This window comes from Podarcis bocagei (genome assembly GCF_964188305.1).
Source record: "Podarcis bocagei genome assembly, chromosome: 1".
Classification (NCBI taxonomy): Eukaryota; Metazoa; Chordata; class Lepidosauria; order Squamata; family Lacertidae; genus Podarcis; species Podarcis bocagei.
This window is the reverse complement of record NC_138125.1, coordinates 14,761,183-14,779,118: the sequence shown is the minus strand read 5'-3', so window position 1 is coordinate 14,779,118 and position 17,936 is coordinate 14,761,183. Positions and strand designations below refer to the sequence as shown.

Genomic DNA, 17,936 nt, shown 5'->3' with positions numbered 1-17,936 from the left:
AGGCTAATCTGGGACCGCTTGGAAGAAGGCCAAGGGCCACAGATTGCCCACCTCTGTTATGTATGTTATATACAGTCATAAAAAGGTAAAGGGACCCTGACCATTAGGTCCAGGCGTGACCGACTCTGGGGTTGTGGCGCTCATCTTGCTTTATTGGCCGAGGGAGCAGGCGTACAGTTTCCGGATCATGTGGCCAGCATGACTAAGCTGCTTCTGGCGAACCAGAGCAGTGCACGGAAACACCGTTTACCTTCCCGCCGGAGCGGTACCTATTTATCTACTTGCACTTTGACGTGCTTTCGAACTGCTAGGTTGGCAGGAGCAGGGACCAAGCAACGGGAGCTCACCCTGTCCCAGGGATTCGAACTGCCAACCTTCTGATCGGCAAGTTCTAGGCTCTGTGGTTTAACCCACAGCACCACCCGCGTCCCATATACAGTCATACCTTGGGATAAATATGCTTCAGGATAAGTATTTTCGGGTTGTGCTCCATGGCAACCCGGAAGTAACGGAGCGCATTACTTCTGGGTTTTGCCGCTCGCGCATGCGCAGACAGTCAAAATGATGTCATGCGCAGAAGCGATGAACACTTACGTTCTTTTCAGGATGCGAATGGGGCTGCGGAACGGATCCCGTTCGCATCCCGAGGTACCACTGTATATGAATGTAAGCTGTCCAGAGTGGCTGAGGAAACCCAGCCAGGTGGGTGGGGTATTATTATTATTATTAATAATAATAATTATTATTATTCTGAAGACTCTAGGTATAGGCAGACTGAGATCATTCAGATGGACTCTAAATGTATAGCACCATCTGGATCCTGTACATCATGGGAAAGGTTTCTTTGGTCTTAGCTGTGCAATTTACATTATGTATTTCATCAGTTGGGAACAAAGCATATGTGTAGCAAGTCAGCTGGAAACCGAACACTCGTCTGCTGCATCTATTGAAAACAAAAGTGCAGAGTTTCTGTCAGTTTGCCACTTCCTTCCCCACCTCCACATTCTCAGAACTTGCACTTCTTGTAAAGAGGTAGTACTTGAGATGTGAATCATTGAATGCTCTGTAATACACTTTCCCACTGAATTCATTTTGCATTAAAGAATGTACGGTACAATTTTCATTCATTTCTAGATGTATCCCTGGATGTAACAAGTTAAGCCATGTTGTCAAAATTTCCCACTATTTAATAGTGGAAAAACAAAAACAAAATGCATTTTCTCTCTCCAATATTTTCCAGGTTATTTTCAGTTGCAAATAGTATGTACTGATCTCGGCTCTTGAAATTCTAGCACATGAATGTGCTCAAAATCATTGCTTATGGCAACTATCCTAAATTATGCATGTAGCAAAATTCTGTGTTTGTTTACTTGGAAGTAAGTCCTGCAAGGAAATCAATGGGATTCAATGTAGAGTATAAACATTCATTTGCCATTACACTGTTTTTCTTATCTGCATTTTTCATCACAGATGACTCGATCTGTAATACATTAAGGAAACAGCTATTTTATCTGCAGTGGAACTGGATGTTTATGTGTCTTTGCCCAAGGGCTTATGTGTCAATCATTAATAAACAGTTAGCTTCTTGATCCAACTTTCATTTTCCGTGTATGAGTTCTATGGAAGTTAAGACTGCAGGTAGATTTTAGTTATTTCAGATTTGAAACACACATATTTCCCAGTTTACCATTCGGATTGTTTATTTCTGTTTACAGACAGTAACCTGTCCCCCGCTTGATATTTGCCTCTGGAGGCTTTCAAGCAGCTTCACCCTCCTTGTTTCCTTTCTAATTTAGGCAGAGGATTGCAACAGCTGCGTGTGTCATGTTTATTGTGAGCACTGCCCTTAGCAAACACTTCAGATGTTAGTGAAATGTGGCAAAGTGGGTGAAGTTGGGTTTCCCTGCAGCTCAAGCCCATCCCTTTTAGGGAGTGTTCTCTTAGAAACCTCTAACCTTGACTTTAGCTTCTGCCCTACATGAATACCTGCATCCTGGGCATATGGGCTAGCTATGCCTAATCTTATTTAAAAAAATATTTCCCCCCCAAACATAACATAAACAAAAGCAAATAAAAATAAAAAAATTGCCAGCTGACATTAACAACATTAACAATATTCCATCATAATTTAAACGTAATAGTGTAGGATTCACCTAATATGACCTGTCTTGTGGAAGCTCTGTGCAACAATATCTGCTTGTGAAATGGGGCCTTTGCATCCTGTGCACCCCCAAAATTGGCTCTTTTGGGGGTGTCAGGGAAACGCTTGAAGCCACAAATTAATATAGGCAGTCCATATCTAAATGATATCATGCTTATAAACCACTATTATAAGCTGTGTTCAAACAGAAAAGGCAGTGTGTGGGAATGTTCAGGGATGCAGGAGAGCATATATTGTTTGATTACAGTGATACCTCGGGTTAAGAACTTAATTTGTTCTGGAGGTCTGTTCTTAACCTGAAACTGTTCTTAACCTGAAGCACCACTTTAGCTAATGGGGCCTCCTGCTGCTGCGCCGCCACTGCACAATTTCTGTTCTCATCCTGAAGCAAAGTTCTTAACCCGAGGTAATATTTCTGGGTTAGTGGAGTCTGTAACCTGAAGCGTATGTAACCTGAAGCATATGTAACCCGAGGTACCACTGTATATCCTTTCCAACTTGTGTTAACAAGTTCCACAGTTTAGCAGAGTAACATTCCCCTTTTTAAACTTACACAGCAGATACGTTTGCTCAGGCTCGCTAAAGCCTCTATAATAAGTTTTGTTGGTAATTCCCCATTTAGTCCCTCATAAAAAGATAGACACGACACAGTCAATAATAATAGTAATAATAATAATAATAATAATAATAATAATAATAATAGTAATAATAATAGTAATAATAATAGTAATAATAATAGTAATAATAATAATAATAATATATTTATACCCCGCCCATTTGGCTGGGTTTCCCCAGCCACTCTGGGCGGCTTCCAACAAAACGCTAAGATACAATAACCTATTAAACATTAAAAGTTTCCCTAAACAGGGCTGCCTTCAGATGTCTTCTAAAAGTTTGGTAGTTATTTTTCTCTTTGACATCTGGTGGGAGGGTGTTCCACAGGGTGGGTGCCACTACCGAGAAGGCCCTCTGCCTGGGTTCCCTGTAAGATGGCTTCTCGCAATGAGGGAACCGCCAGAAGGCCCTCGGTGCTGGACCTCAGTGTCTGGGCAGAACAATGGGGGTGGAGACGCTCCTTCAGGTATACTGGACCGAGGCTGTTTATGGCTTTAAAGATCATCACCAACACTTTGAATTGTGCTCGGAAACGTACTGGGAGCCAATGTAGATCTTTCAAGACCGGTGTTATATGGTCTCGCCGGCCACTCCCAGTCACCAGTCTAGTTGCCGCAATCTGGATTAGTTGTAGTTTCTGGGTCCTCTTCAAAGGTAGCCCCACATAGAGCGCATTGCAATAGTCCAAGCAAGAGATAACTAGAGCATGCACCACTCTTTTTATAAAAGTATAAAAAAGAATTTACTCACACATTCTGTTCACAATTGGATCCCAGAAGGCAGACTTAGCTTAGAAAAGTAATATACTCCTGGAAACTATCCCATAAGGAAACAGTCCCTTTGTCCTCTCTTGGCTGGAAGAGCCTTTATGGTGTCTTGAGATTGCTGCTATTTTTTGTCATCTTGTTATTTATTATTCAATCTTTTTAAATTGTATAAAATAAAATAAATAAAAATTGCAGGCATTTATCCAGAGGTTTTGGGTTTTTGTTTTTTTTTTTGCTGCTGCCATGCTCTTATTATTTTATGTCATTTAATATTTGTATACAGTGGTGCCTCGCAAGACGAAATTAATCCGTTCTGCGAGTCTCTTCGTCTTGCGGTTTTTTCGTCTTGCGAAGCACGGCTATTAGCGGCTTAGCGGCTTCGTGGCTATTAATGGCTTAGCGGCTATTAACGGCTTAGCGGCTATTAACGGCTTAGTGACTTTAAGAAAAAGGAAACAAACTCGCAAGAACTCGCAAGACGTTTCGTCTTGCGAAGCAAGCCCATAGGGAAATTCGTCTTGCGGAACGACTCAAAAAACGGAAAACTCTTTCGTCTAGCGAGTTTTTCGTCTTGCGAGGCATTCATCTTGCGGGGCACCACTGTATGTGTAAGCTGTTTCATACATGTTTTTTAAAATAATTTTTATTGAATGGTTTTATGTTACAAAAAACAATACAGCCATACTACCACTAAATATAATTAAGAAATAAAAAATACATACATCGATATTTAGTTTGTTATTTGTTATTTACCATCTTATTTCCTCCCAAACATTGCATACAACAACACACAGAAAATGATAATAATGAAAGTAAATATTTTTCCCCTTTTATCTTCCAAAATCTTTTCTTCAACTTTGACTTCTTCTCAAGTCCCTTTGCATATGTTTTATCTTACATTCGAATGTACACAAAACAGTAAACCTTTCTATATAATTTTTCTAATACATTCTGAAAACATAATAAATCCTTAATTGTAGTCCACCTCCTTTATCACTCGAATGCTAGCACGGAGTCAAAACTATTATTGTATTTTTGAACATATTTTTTATAAACATCCCATTTTTCTGCTAATTTTTGCTTTGAGTTTCCTCTGAGTTTCCTAGTCAGTTGAGCCGTCTCCACCAATTCCTGTAATTTGATTTGCCAATCTGTTATTTTTGGAGCCTCGTGATCTTTCCATCCATGGCCCCAAGTATACGAGCCGCTGCGGTTGCATACAAAAATACCTCTCTTAGATTTTTTGGGATCTCTTTATCTAAAATACTTAATAGAAATGCCTCCGGTTTTTTAGTAAAAGTTATCCCCATCATCTTTTTTAATTCATCGTATATTTCCCCCCCAAAAATAGTTTCATACATGTTTTGGAGAGATGGTGTAAAATGCCATTAAATAAATAAGAAAGCAAATAAATAAATAAATAAATAAATAAATAAATATCAGAAGCCTATGCTGTATTTGTAGAATGTAAACCAGTTTTCTTATATACCTTGAGCAGATGATAAGGAGGTTCAACTGTCAGATAAGAAATTAACGAACATTTTCTTTCATTCACATTTTTCTTTTCTTCCTTCTGTTTTCTCAGGCCTTGCTCCTGAGGCCAACATGCTAGCAGGGGCCCTGAAGAAGATCCCAATTCTTCACGATGCAGCATATGCCGAGGAAACTAATCTGTACTCCCGCCTTCACCTTGGAGATGACACCTTGGTGCTTCCGTGAGTATTAGGAAAGAAGAGTTTCCTTAGAATTCTGAATCTTCCTGTGTAGTAGCATGTGCTTTTAGCTTTTTACCTGATTGTTAGGGCTTTGTATAAGCCGCTGCACAGAAGTAGCATAGGATGTGACATGGGTCAGAAATCAGATTCCTGAACACCTCAGATTTCATTTCTTTTCAAGGCAAATTTCAAACCTTCATGGTTGGGGATACTGTATGTTTGAACAGTGGCGTAGCGTGGGGGGTGCAGGGGGGGCCGGCCGCACCGGGCGCAACATCTGGGGGTTAGGGTTAGGGGGCACAAATCCACGGGTTAGGGGGCGCAAATTACTTGCCTTGCCCTGAGTGCTGACAACCCACGCTACGCCACTGTGTTTGAAACTGTTTGGGTGATGAAATCTAAGAAGCCAGTGGGTTGACTGAGGCTCATCCACACTTTTACTTGGTCCATATTTTGATTGTACTGTGTACTGATTAATTCTCCTGGATCCGAGAGCTTTTCTCATTAATCTGCAGCTTTGGCTTGCAAAAATCCGATCTTACTCGCTGCATTGGATCATATCAGACATTCAGAAAATTCAAAGAAAGTTTGCTAACCAACCTTCAGTTCAGCAGGTAACTTTCTCTAACGGACAGCAGATTTTCTGTTCATTAGAGAAGTACCTTGGGAATATGATTATCTTTTTTATAACAGCATACCACTGAGAGGAGTAGTAATTAATACAATTACAGTGGTACCTTGGGTTAAGTACTTAATTCATTCCGGAGGTCCGTTCTTAACCTGAAACTGTTCTTAATCTGAAGCACCACTTTAGCTAATGGGACCTCCTGCTACCGCTGCGCCGCTAGGGCACAATTATTGTTCTCATCCTGAAGCAAAGTTCTTAACCCAAGGTAATATTTCTGGGTTAGCGGAGTCTCTAACCTGAAGCGTATGTAACCCGAGGTACCACTGTATTTACAAAAAAAGAAAAAAAAAGTGGTTGGCAGATTGTGTTAGAAGAGGTATTCCTTTTTCTGTCTTACTCATGAAGGAATACTTTTTCTAAGATGGCACCTGCTGTATTGTGTGTATATCATCTTGAACTTTTGGTTTTAGAACTCTTATTTTTTTTTACATGTATAAGAATAAAAGAAGGTCCATGTAACTGGATGCAGATTTAATTGTCCAATATTTCAACTGGCTAAGATTTCTTCAATAGAATAGCAGATGAGATAGGAAGAGAAGTTTATGAAGTTCAATTTGTGTCACAGAGTGAACTTCCTCAGATAGCAACAATATCCCCTTGTAGGCTTTCTTACCATGCACAGCCCAATGTTCAGGTTTCCAGTGGAAAAGGGGCTGCAACTAAAATAGTTCATTTCATAAAAAGTGTTTTTTTTTCTTTGACAGCATTTCTAGACAAAATAAAAGAATTGTCTACACCATCCTGGAACTTTCTCCACTGCTTGATTCTTCAAACATGACTCCAGCTGAATGGGACAAGATTGGCAGTCTCCTGGAGGTATTTTGGATTAATCTTGTAATGCTGTTGGTCACAGAAAAAATATTGAGCCATAGCCAACTAAATACATTTTGTGAGCAGAACAACTTTCGTTTTCATAACGGGTCTTCTCCCCTCCCCTCCTCCGGGTTCATCCCACATTATCTCCAGATCTGATCCGAAGGGTTGGGAGAACCCTCAGAATATATCTAGGGGAGCACATGGGGAGAGCGGGAGGGGAGTCACATGCCATATGCAGAAGTCCTCATGGAAACAACCATTGTCTTTCACATTGTGATTCCAACAGCCTAGAATAGTTTACATGCTGACAAAACAAAACCACTTTCAGTATCCATAGGGTAACTGGCAGGATGTTTCAACACATGCTGTTCTTTACCAATCTTCATCGCTGACCAGCAAATGAAGCACATGAATAGTTTTTTTTAATATTCACAATAACATGCTGTTTCCATTTCACCCCTCTTTAAAAATGCAGTGGTACCTCGGGTTACATACGCTTCAGGTTACAGACTCCGCTAACCCAGAAATAGTGCTTCAGGTTAAGATCTTTGCTTCAGGATGAGAACAGAAATTGTGCTCCGGCGGTGCGGTGGCAGCAGGAGGCCCCATTAGCTAAAGTGGTGCTTCAGGTTAAGAACAGTTTCAGGTTAAGTACGGACCTCCGGAACGAATTAAGTACTTAACCCGAGGTACCACTGTACATGCATACCTTTAAAGCTTATTGCAACATAAGATTTGCTCCTCAAGGGATGGCTTTCTGAAGCAATCTCATGACCACGTTGCTAGAGCAACAGCAAAAGTCCCTACATAATCCAGAGTTTTGGTTCTACCCAAAGCTTCCAGGATTAATCTGTAAACCGGATCAAAATGGAATCTAGGATCCTGCTCACAAGACTGTCCATGGAAAAGTCTGATGTAACTTTAATGCAATCAGTTTTCTTTTGCATAGTTCTGGTTTGTGTTTCTTGCAACACATCACCATTCTTTATCTTGCCATTTCAACTTCCAGTTAAAATCCGATTGACCACAAGGTGGAGGCATAATGCAGCTTTGAGCACTGCAAGGTTTATTGCATGGTAATGCCAGTTAGACTTTTCTGGAGCACAAAACATTTTGGCCTTGAGTTATTGAGGAACATAATTGATTTTTTTAAGCACTTCAGTGGGATGAGAAATGGAGGACTCATAGCTCTTTTGTAAGGCACATGCTTCCCATGCATAAAGTCCAGGGTTCAGTTCCTGACATCTCTAATCAAAGGACCTGTAGCAGCAAGACAGCTTTATGCTGAAGACCTTCAAGAGTTGCTGTTTGTTAGAGTAGACAGTATTGGGTGAGATGCATCTAGTGGTCTGACTCAATGGTATATGGGGTATATGGCAGCTCTCTATATACAGAAGTATTGACTTGCATTGCATTTTTGTGATTATGCCTAAAAGCTCTGCGATGAGTGGTCAGTTCTGGGTTAGATAAGCCATGTACCTGACTAGGTATAAGGCAACTTCATATATTCTTCATAAGTTTGGGGGAAACTGCCCTGGAATTTTCAATCTGCTAAATCGGGGAAAGCGAACATGATGTCTTCCAGATATTACTGCACCACAACTGTCCTCCGCCCTAGCAAGCATGGCTTATGGTTAGGGACAATGGTCACGAATGATGAGAGCTGTAGTGCAGTACCATCTGGACGGCATTACGTTTGCTGTTACATTAACAGAGGACTTTCAAATAAACTGCACCCAAAGTCTATACATTTCATAATAATAATAATTTATTATTTGTACCCCGCCCATCTGGCTGGGTTTCCCCAGCCACTCTGGGCGGCTTCCACAGAGACCAAAAATACACTAAAATGTCACGCATTAAAAACCTCCCTGAACAGGGCTGCCTTAAGATGTCTTCTGAATGTCAGGTAGTTGTTTATCTCTTTGACATCTGAAGGGAGGGCGTTCCACAGGGCGGGCGCCACTACCGAGAAGGCCCTCTGTCTGGTTCCCTGTAACCTCACTTCTCGCAATGAGGGAACTGGGCTGAATGATAGGGGTGGAGATGCTCCTTCAGGTATACAGGACTGAGGCCGTTTATATAAGAATGAATATACAGTGGTACCTCGGTTTATGAACTTAATCCATTCCGGAAGTCTGTTCTTAAACCAAAACCGCTCTTAAACCGAGGCACACTTTCCCTAATGAGGCCTCCTGCCACTGGAGCCCTTCTGCTTTTTGGATTCTGTTCTTAGGTAAAGGTAAAGGGACCCCTGACCATTAGGTCCAGTCGTGGCCGACTCTAGGGTTGCGGCGATCATCTCACTTTATTGGCTGAGGGAGCCGGCGTGCAGCTTCCGGGTTATGTGGCCAGCATGACTAAGCCACTTCTGGCGAACCAGAGCAGCGCACGGAAATGCCATTTACCTTCCCGCCAGAGCGGTACCTATTTATCTACTTGCACTTTGATGTACTTTCGAACTGCTAGGTTGGCAGGAGCAGGGACCGAGCAACGGGAACTCACTCCGTCACGGGGATTCAAACTGCCGACCTTCTGATCGGCAAGCCCTAGGCTCTGTGGTTTAACCCACAGCGCCACCCGCCACCCGCCAAACCATATATATATATATATATAAATTTTAAAAATTGTCCAGTAGCACCTTAGAGACCAACTAAGTTTGGGTATAAGCTTTCGTGTGCATACACACTTCTTCAGATACACTGAAACAGAAGTCACCAGACCCTTATATATAGTGGGAGGGTGGGGTTTTTCTCAGGAGGGTAGTAGGAGATGGGTGATTGACTAAATGAGTATGGTAAACCTGTTGAGGACTGTTAACGACTGCAATTAGTCCTAAGGAAAAAGCAAGGGATAGTATGCAGATTATTAGCATATGTAATGAGACAGGAATCCAATATCTCTATTAAGACCAGGTCTCTCCATAGTTTTCAGTTTAGTGATAAGTTGTAATTCAACAACTTTTCTTTCAAGTCTATTTCTGAAATTCTTTTGTAATAAGACAGCTGCTTTGAGGTCCTGTACTGAATGTTCTGGGAGGTGGAAGTGTTCTCCTACTGGCTTCTCTGTCTTGCGATTCCTGATGTCAGATTTATGACCATTCTCAAACCAAGACACTATTTCCGCTTTTGTGGAGTTGTAAACCAAATCGTTCTTACACCGGACTGTTCTTAAACTGAGGTACCACTGTATACAGCTCCATGCCATCTTTTGGACAGAAGAGGGCAGCCTTACATTAGTGATTTGCCTCTCTTGAGACTGGATCCTGGGGCTTCCTTCTCATATGTACTATTACAATGGCCCCAGTTTGCTTAATCTGTTCCCGTAAATGGTATAATCCCCAACTAAAAGAGGCGACAAAGAAATCAGACCATATGACTCATTTGCATATGTTAACATTCCTGTTTTAAAGCAACTGCTAAGCTTTTCTTAATTAGCAGTCTTCCTCTGGTTAAGGACACATCATTAATATGTATACACTGAAGAACAGGTCTTTGAATTTTCTCATAATTAGCTACTGAAAGAACTTCATTTTCTGTTGGCTGTATTCTTTAACAATTAATTATGTTCAAGTCAGAGCTTCTCTGGAAGGAAACATTCAAATGCGAGATAGGAATAAACAAATAAATATGGCTCCATTGGTACAGTGTTTTGTTTTGTTTGTTGTTAGGCACACAGCCTGCCTCCTCGGTAATATAAGACAGTGTGGTGTAGTGCTTACTGGTAGATTGTTGGACTAGGACCTGTGAGACCATGAAGCTCACTGGGTAACCTTGGGCCAGTCACTGTCTCCCAGCCTAACCTACCTTGCAAGGTTGTTGTGAGGATGAAATGGGGAGGACAGAATTACGGGTGGGATTCTACTAATGAGTCCCAGCAGTGGAACCCCAGCACAAGGCATTCTGCTTGAGCAATGGGACTTCTTTCTACCCTGTGCTTCCAGAAATGGGCTCAGGAGGGGTCCAAGATAACCCCCAAAACGGCATGTGGAGGGAAGAGAGGGGTGATTGTTCCATCTGGCAAACAGAAATGCTTGCCCTGATGGAACAGATTAGCTTAGTGCAATGTTGAATCCCTCCCTAGGCACGTCACCTTGAGTATCTCCGAGGAGAGGTGGTATATATACATAAATCTTAATAAGTCTGGTTTGTTCTTCTGGCTAAATGTACACTTAAAAAACCAAACCAGAATTGTCTCACAATGGCAGTGTTTGTATGTCACAACAAACCATGGTTTATCATGATGGGAGGAAATTTATTTTTATACCACCTTTAAAGGTGATTATTTTTATACCACCTTTAAAGGGACGCGGGTAGCGCTGTGGGTAAAACCTCAGTGCCTAGGACTTGCCGATCGTATGGTCGGCGGTTCGAATCCCCGTGGCGGGGTGAGCTCCCGTCTTTTGGTCCCAGCTCCTGCCCACCTAGCAGTTCGAAAGCACCCCTAAGTGCAAGTAGATAAATAGGTACCCGCTTTATAGCGGGAAGGTAAACAGCGTTTCCGTGTGCTGCGCTGGTGCTGCCTCGCCAGAGCAGCTTCGTCACGCTGGCCACGTGACCCGGAAGTGTCTTCGGACAGCGCTGGCTCCCGGCCTCTTAAGTGAGATGAGCGCACAACCCTAGAGTCGGACACGACTGGCCCGTACGGGCAGGGGTACCTTTACCTTTTTAAAGGTGATTTACAAAAGATTTCATGTGCCCACACACATATACCGTACTTTTCCATGTACAAGACAAGGTTATTTTATTTAAAAATTATGTTAAAAAATGGGGGTCGTCTTATACACAGATAGTGCATTGGGGGGGGGGGAATGGGATTGGTTGCTGCCGTGAGCCAACGGTCAGCGGCTATTGTGCGTGTTATTGGTGGCTGCGGCAAGGGCTGGTGTTGATTGGCTTTCGCTGCAGCAACTGGGCGGGTGATTGGCAAGGGGACAGATGATAGGTGAGGGGAGAGACGACAGGTGGCTTTTGCTATGCGTGTTAGTGGCAGAGTGGTAGGTTAGGCAGATCAGCGTTTTTTGGCAATCCCCCCTAAAAAAAAGCTGAGCAACTCTGGCCAATCTCACCCCATTTTCTTATTTTGGAGTACCCAAAAATAGGGGGCGTCTTATACACGGGGGCATCTGATACACAGAAAAATACAGTATATACACATACAATAATATTAAAACAGCTTTCCAAATAAAAATTAAAATGTAAGTAATAGTTGTTCCCCCTGCCTCCGCTGTATGTTGCTTCAATATTTGAATCCTGGCACCTAGAATGCATTTGGTCATTTGAAAATTATTTAACAGCATGTTAGAGGAAAATAGTACTATACTAAAAAATCAACTTATTTGGTGTAGTTTCTTCCCCTTTAAAAATTCACGTTGTTGTACTCTCCCCAGACAATCATTCCTGCCCATTTTTAAAATTTATCTTCTTAATGTGAGAAATTTGTTCTCTATCAACAGATATACTATGAAAAGTATGATGGCTTTGTGATCCTTCACGGCACAGACACAATGGCCTATACAGCCTCAGCATTGTCTTTCATGTGTGAGAACCTGGGTAAAACCATTGTTCTGACGGGATCTCAGGTAAGCTGCTTCCTTGAAAACTGAGCAGGGTGGGCTCTGTCTTGTGTCAAAGTTAAGCTGACATGTACAAGGTGGGTGTCTCATTTTACACATAGCAGCCTTGGGAGGTATGTGCTTAATGTGTCTTATTTCACAGATAGGGGACACAAGGCTGTTCCACTGGGGGAAATGGGGCATGGCCCCACCAACCTCAGTCTGCCCTCAGTCAGCCCCCACCTGCCTGCCTCCTTCCATACAACCAGTCCAGGGGACTGGTTGTCAGCTTCTTTCTCCATGGTCTCAGTGTTGCCTTTGTAGAGGAGGATGGGGAGAAAACTGGAATTAGTTAGGTTAGCCAGTCATTAGCACTGGCTCCAGGTCCACTGGGCATAATCCACCGCTGTCCTACCCTAAAACCACTAGTATCTGGAGGCGGTTGGAGGATGGATGGGGGGCTAACAGATTGAGGTTGAATCCTGACAAGACAGAAGTACTATTTATGGGGGAAAGGAGATGGGTGGGTGTGGAGGACTCCCTGGTCCTGAATGGGGTAACTGTGCCCCTGAAGGACCAGGTGCGCAGCCTGGGAGTCATTTTGGACTCACAGCTGTCCATGGAGGCACAGGTCAATTCTGTGTCCAGGGCAGCTGTTTACCAGCTCCATCTGGTACGCAGGCTGAGACCCTACCTGCCCGCAGACTGTCTCGCCAGAGTGGTGCATGCTCTAGTTATTTCTCGCATGGACTACTGCAATGCGATGTGGGGTTACCTTTGAAGGTGACCCAGAAACTACAACTAATCCAGAATGCGGCAGATAGACTGGTGACTGGGAGTGGCTGCCGAGACCATATAACACCGGTCTTGAAAGAACTACAGTGGCTCCTAGTACGTTTCCGAGCACAATTCAAAGTGTTGGTGCTGACCTTTAAAGCCATAAACGGCCTTGGTCCAGTATACCTGAAGGAGCATCTCCACCTCCATCGTTTTACCCGGACACTGAGTTCCAGTGCCGAGGGCCTTCTGGTGGTTCCCTCACTGCGAGAAGCCAAGTTACAAGGAACCAGGCAGAGGGCCTTCTCGGTAGTGGCACCCGCCCTGTGGAATGCCCTCCCACCAGATGTCAAAGAGAAAAATAACTACCAAACTTTTAGAAGACATCTGAAGGCAGCCCTGTTTAGGGAAGCTTTTAATGGTTAATAGGTTATTGGGGTATAAATAAATTATTATTATTATTATTATTATTATTATTATTATTATTATTATTATTATTAAGTAGCCTTGCTTTGGGGGGTGGGGGAAGAGAAATACAGTATAGATAGCCAGCGTCTTTCCTTCAGTGGGGCTTATAGCAGTTTTGGAGGGGGTGACTTTGGGTGGGGAAATGGGGTGTTGAAGGGAACAATTAGGCTCTTCTTCCATCAGCATTAGTGGTGTGGTGACATTAGCAGTCTACTGTGCAGTGTTTTGAAGTACAGTAAAGGAGGGGAAACCAAAGCAAAGGAAGGTCTGATTATAGATCTCTCTTGCCACTGGCAGTTTTGCCCTTAGTCACCTGCCAAAGGAGAATCCACGGTTGTCCCAGGATAATGGGCTGCCGGTGAACCAGCCCCACCTGGCAGCTGGCTGCCACATTTTGCACTAGCTGTGGTTTCCAAATAATACGCAAGGCTGTAGGTTGTCTACTGGGGGAGGGAGGGTGTGTTGTAATTGGCAAGTGATATTTCTTCCAGGTTGAAATCTCCACTCTCTCCCTCCTCTCCCTGCCAGCATAAAGAATATGCAAAATTAAAGGATAACTTTATGAGGGTTGGGGAGAATATATTTTAAATTCAACTGGAGAAATTCCACCATCTGCCATAGTTTAGAATGATGGAGAAATACATCCACGTTCCAATAAATCATCTGATAAGAGAATGTTGCATTAATTATTCATGGATTTACACTTGCTTGTATTACATATCCGGAGTCTCCTCCAGCCCCCTATCTTGCTGCTGCCGCTGTGTGTGTTTTCAACAGCAGTCATTTCTTATTCTCTCTCTTTCTTTCTAGGTACCCATATACGAACTGAGAAATGATGGTAGAGCCAATCTGCTGGGGTCACTGCTCTTTGCTGGACAATTTGTAATCCCTGAGGTCCGGTCACCTTCTTGCTGCTAGCCTTACCTCTGCTTGTCCTGCATGCCTCTCTATCCTTGATGATTATCAGCCCAGTCCTTTCGCTGACATTTCAGATTTTGCAGAAATTCAGATATTGCAGTCAGTGTACAAACCGAAAGAGAAGTGTAATTTTCAGTTTATCTTCTTGATAGGGGAACTTTATAAAACAACAACAAATGGTATTTGAGGTTATAAAATCATACATTCCGAAACATAAAATAACACCTCCTTTAATTTAGGATACTAAAGATAGGGTTGGGTTTTTTTGCACAACCCAGAAGGTCCCCATTATAGTAATACATTCTCCTCTTTACATATTCTGTTTTGTACATGTACCATTCCATTAACTTGAAATTAGCAGGTGCCCAATTGATTTTTTAAAAATGATTATATACCTCGCAATTATTTTTAAAAAGGAAATAGCATCCCATTTCGATTTGACATCAGTTATTAAAGAAATATTGCTTACTAATTCCCCCCCAAAAAACATTAGTAATATAGAGCACCACCATCACAGAATCATAAAATCGGCAGCAACCAACTTGCTAGAGGAAAGTGTTGCTTAGGGGAAAGTGCTTTTTCATTGGAGTGTGTGTGTGCTATGCTGGGTGCCCCCAGTGGTACAAACTGCAAGGGGGCCTATGCTCCTGTCTGCCTCTCTAGAAATAATACGTGCTTTCCCAACCATTCTAAAGCTTCTGAAGCTATTTATATACCCACAGTGTACTCAAGAGCAGTGCACGTCTTATGGTAAGAGTCCCTTTCAACCCTCACTTTTTAACATCCTAGTCACTGGGTCTCAACTTGAGAGGTTCTTGGCAAACTGTGAGAGCTGCCAAACCTGCTCTTGGATGGAAATGCCACAAGCTGTTAGCTTATATTTAGTTCCAATAGTCTGAAACCCCAAACACTTAAGTGACAAGAGGTGGCACTTTTTGAAAGCACAAGAGATATAAACCTCTCCTACATAATTTTCATTGTATTTATAACTCTCTCCTAAGTCATTCTCATTATATTTAAAGAAAGAGTCAGGCATTAAAAAAAATAAATCTGTTGGATCTTTTAATTACAAGGTTTGTATACTGACATGTTCCTTTTCTCGTCCTTGTAGGTGTGCCTGTACTTTCATAATAAACTGTACAGGGGAAACCGGGTTACTAAGGTGGATGCAGAGAGCTTCAATGCCTTTTCCTCACCTAACCTGCCTTCACTTGCAACTGCTGAGGTGGATATTATAAGTAAGCCATGCTGTGATTTCAGTCCTTCCAGCTGTATAATTATCCCATCTGTAACCCTTTCCTGACCTGTTGCAGTACTAGGTCAAGACGTTTAAGCATCTTTATACATGCGGCCATTTTTGTTCATGGACTCTGGCCGCACCATTGCTTGTATACTTTAATGATAGGTTCCGTACCACTTCTGCTTTGGATACTATCACACAAAATCATGTGGAGTCATGTTGCTGTTTTTCTGGATCAGCTTGATTCTGGCCAGCTTTATTTCTGAGGATTTTAGCTTTATTTTTTAAAACCTAAAGCGTTTGACAACTTGGAACCAATTTACCCAAGGGACTGCCATGCCCCATATATACCTGGCACCTGTGCTGCTCAGATGCTGAAAATAATACATGCCCCATAAGTGCACTTAGTTTGTACTAGAAACCAGGGTTTCGGTGATGCAGCTTCAGCCCTCTGGAACAATTACCAGCTGAAATTAAGCAGGACTCCAGCATTGTGATGTTTAGGTGCCTACCGAAGACATTTTTGTTTAAGAAGACTTTCCCTGAGGTTTTCCCTACATCTATAGAAATTGTTTTATTGTTTTTAGACTTCGTAGGAATGGTTTTATTTTTATTTTAGGATTTCTACATTTTGAATTTTATTGAATTTTTAACATGCACATTGCTTTGATGACTTCAGGCTGATACATGGTGTACAAATTTGTGTGACGAATGAATGAATGAATGTTAAAAAAGAAAACAAGTTTGTAGCCCTCGAACTCTCTGGAGTGGGCTTAGGGGATAGCATTTTATTTGTATCTCTTTGTTACTACCCTTTTTATTTCTCCTCTCTGTTATCCGCACTTCTTTACTGCCACAAAATTCCGACTTCTGCAAAACTCAAATTTTTTAAAAAACAGATTTCAAGTTCAGGCTTAAAATATGGCATTTGAGCTCACTTAGACAAAATAAGTAAATTTGAATAATAATTTGGGTGGGTGTGGGGTAGGTTATTACAAGCTCTATTTCTGTTGGAACTGAATTTAGTCAGGGATTAGTGCAAAGAATGAATGGCCCTGGATAGAAAACTGCTGCCCCAGGTGACAAGGTAAATGTTGTTTCAGGAGAAGTTATCAAGCACAAATACTTTTGTGCTGTGATCCTCCTGGGAGAGTTGTTGCTGAACTAGGCATGCTACATACATACACTTGTTTCCAAAAGTCTAACTTTCTGTTCCCACAGTCAGTCTAGGATGGAAGGTGCCAGACAGACAGATAGGTAAGGGTGGTGCTGTTTCACTTCCAGCAATTATATGATGAAGAGGAAGTGGAGATGTACAATGAGGCCAGTATTGCAGACTGTGAAGACTGCTTGGTAAAAACAAATAGGAATATGTTGTTGGGATTTATGGAGGTGAGTTCTGCTCAGTCTGTCAACATCTGGCTGAATGGTGGGTAAGGGCTGTAGCTCAGTGCTAGGGTATCTGCTTTCCATGCAGAAGGTCCCAGGTTAAATCCCAGGTGCAACTGGGAGAGAGCCTAGCTGGAAAGCCTGGAGAGCTGTTGCCAGTCAGTTAGTGTAGAATTCTGCCTTACAGTTAGTGGAACTGCCTGATCTGCATCATTTGTCACAGAGCCCAGCCTCCACTGAGCAGACTAGTACTGGGTTGCATCACATTCGTGCAAGGCTTTCTGCTGGAAAATGGAAATCTGCTCTAGAGGGTTGGGGGAATGCCCAGAACAGATTTCTTTGGGGGGGGGGGGCAAGCACAAGAGGAGAAGAGGGAAGTTCCAGTGCATAAGCAGAAATCTTTGCATGGATGCAACATTTTGTTGGATACAACCCACTATATTTAAATGTTTTTGATTCATAACACATGAGTGGCTTTTCTTTAAAAATGGACTCTTGCAGATTTCTTTACTGCCTTCATGGAATTAATCCTCACTCTGTACGACTGGCCACTGGGAGGGTCTATAACTCAGTGAAAGGCCACATGTTTCACATGCAGAAGGTCACAAGTTCAGTCCCTGCTATCTTCAGTTGAAAGGATCAGGGAGCAAGGTGCATGAAAGGCCGTTGCTTAAGAACTGACTGGGAGGACCAGTCACCTGACTCTGTATAAAGCAGCTTCCAACACTCCTTTTCTCAGGGTTGCTATATTTCAAAAACCAGGACATCAATTCCGCCTTTTAAATCCCGGTTTTATCTAGGAAAATATGGGTGTATGGCAGCCGTACT

At 42.4% G+C, this 17,936-nt stretch overlaps 1 protein-coding gene across 2 annotated transcripts in view; it reads left to right on the top strand.

Annotated features, from left to right (window-relative positions):
• The window catches only part of ASPG (asparaginase), a 59,348-nt gene that overhangs the window by 4,592 nt on the left and 36,820 nt on the right, over positions 1–17,936 (top strand). For both annotated transcript variants that reach the window (XM_081192709.1, XM_081192708.1), the window contains exons 2-6: positions 5,129–5,258; positions 6,651–6,762; positions 12,218–12,343; positions 14,372–14,455; positions 15,591–15,717. In XM_081192709.1, coding sequence (XP_081048835.1) covers positions 5,129–5,258; positions 6,651–6,762; positions 12,218–12,343; positions 14,372–14,455; positions 15,591–15,717 — 579 coding nt within the window. The remainder of the gene's footprint in view (positions 1–5,128; positions 5,259–6,650; positions 6,763–12,217; positions 12,344–14,371; positions 14,456–15,590; positions 15,718–17,936) is intronic.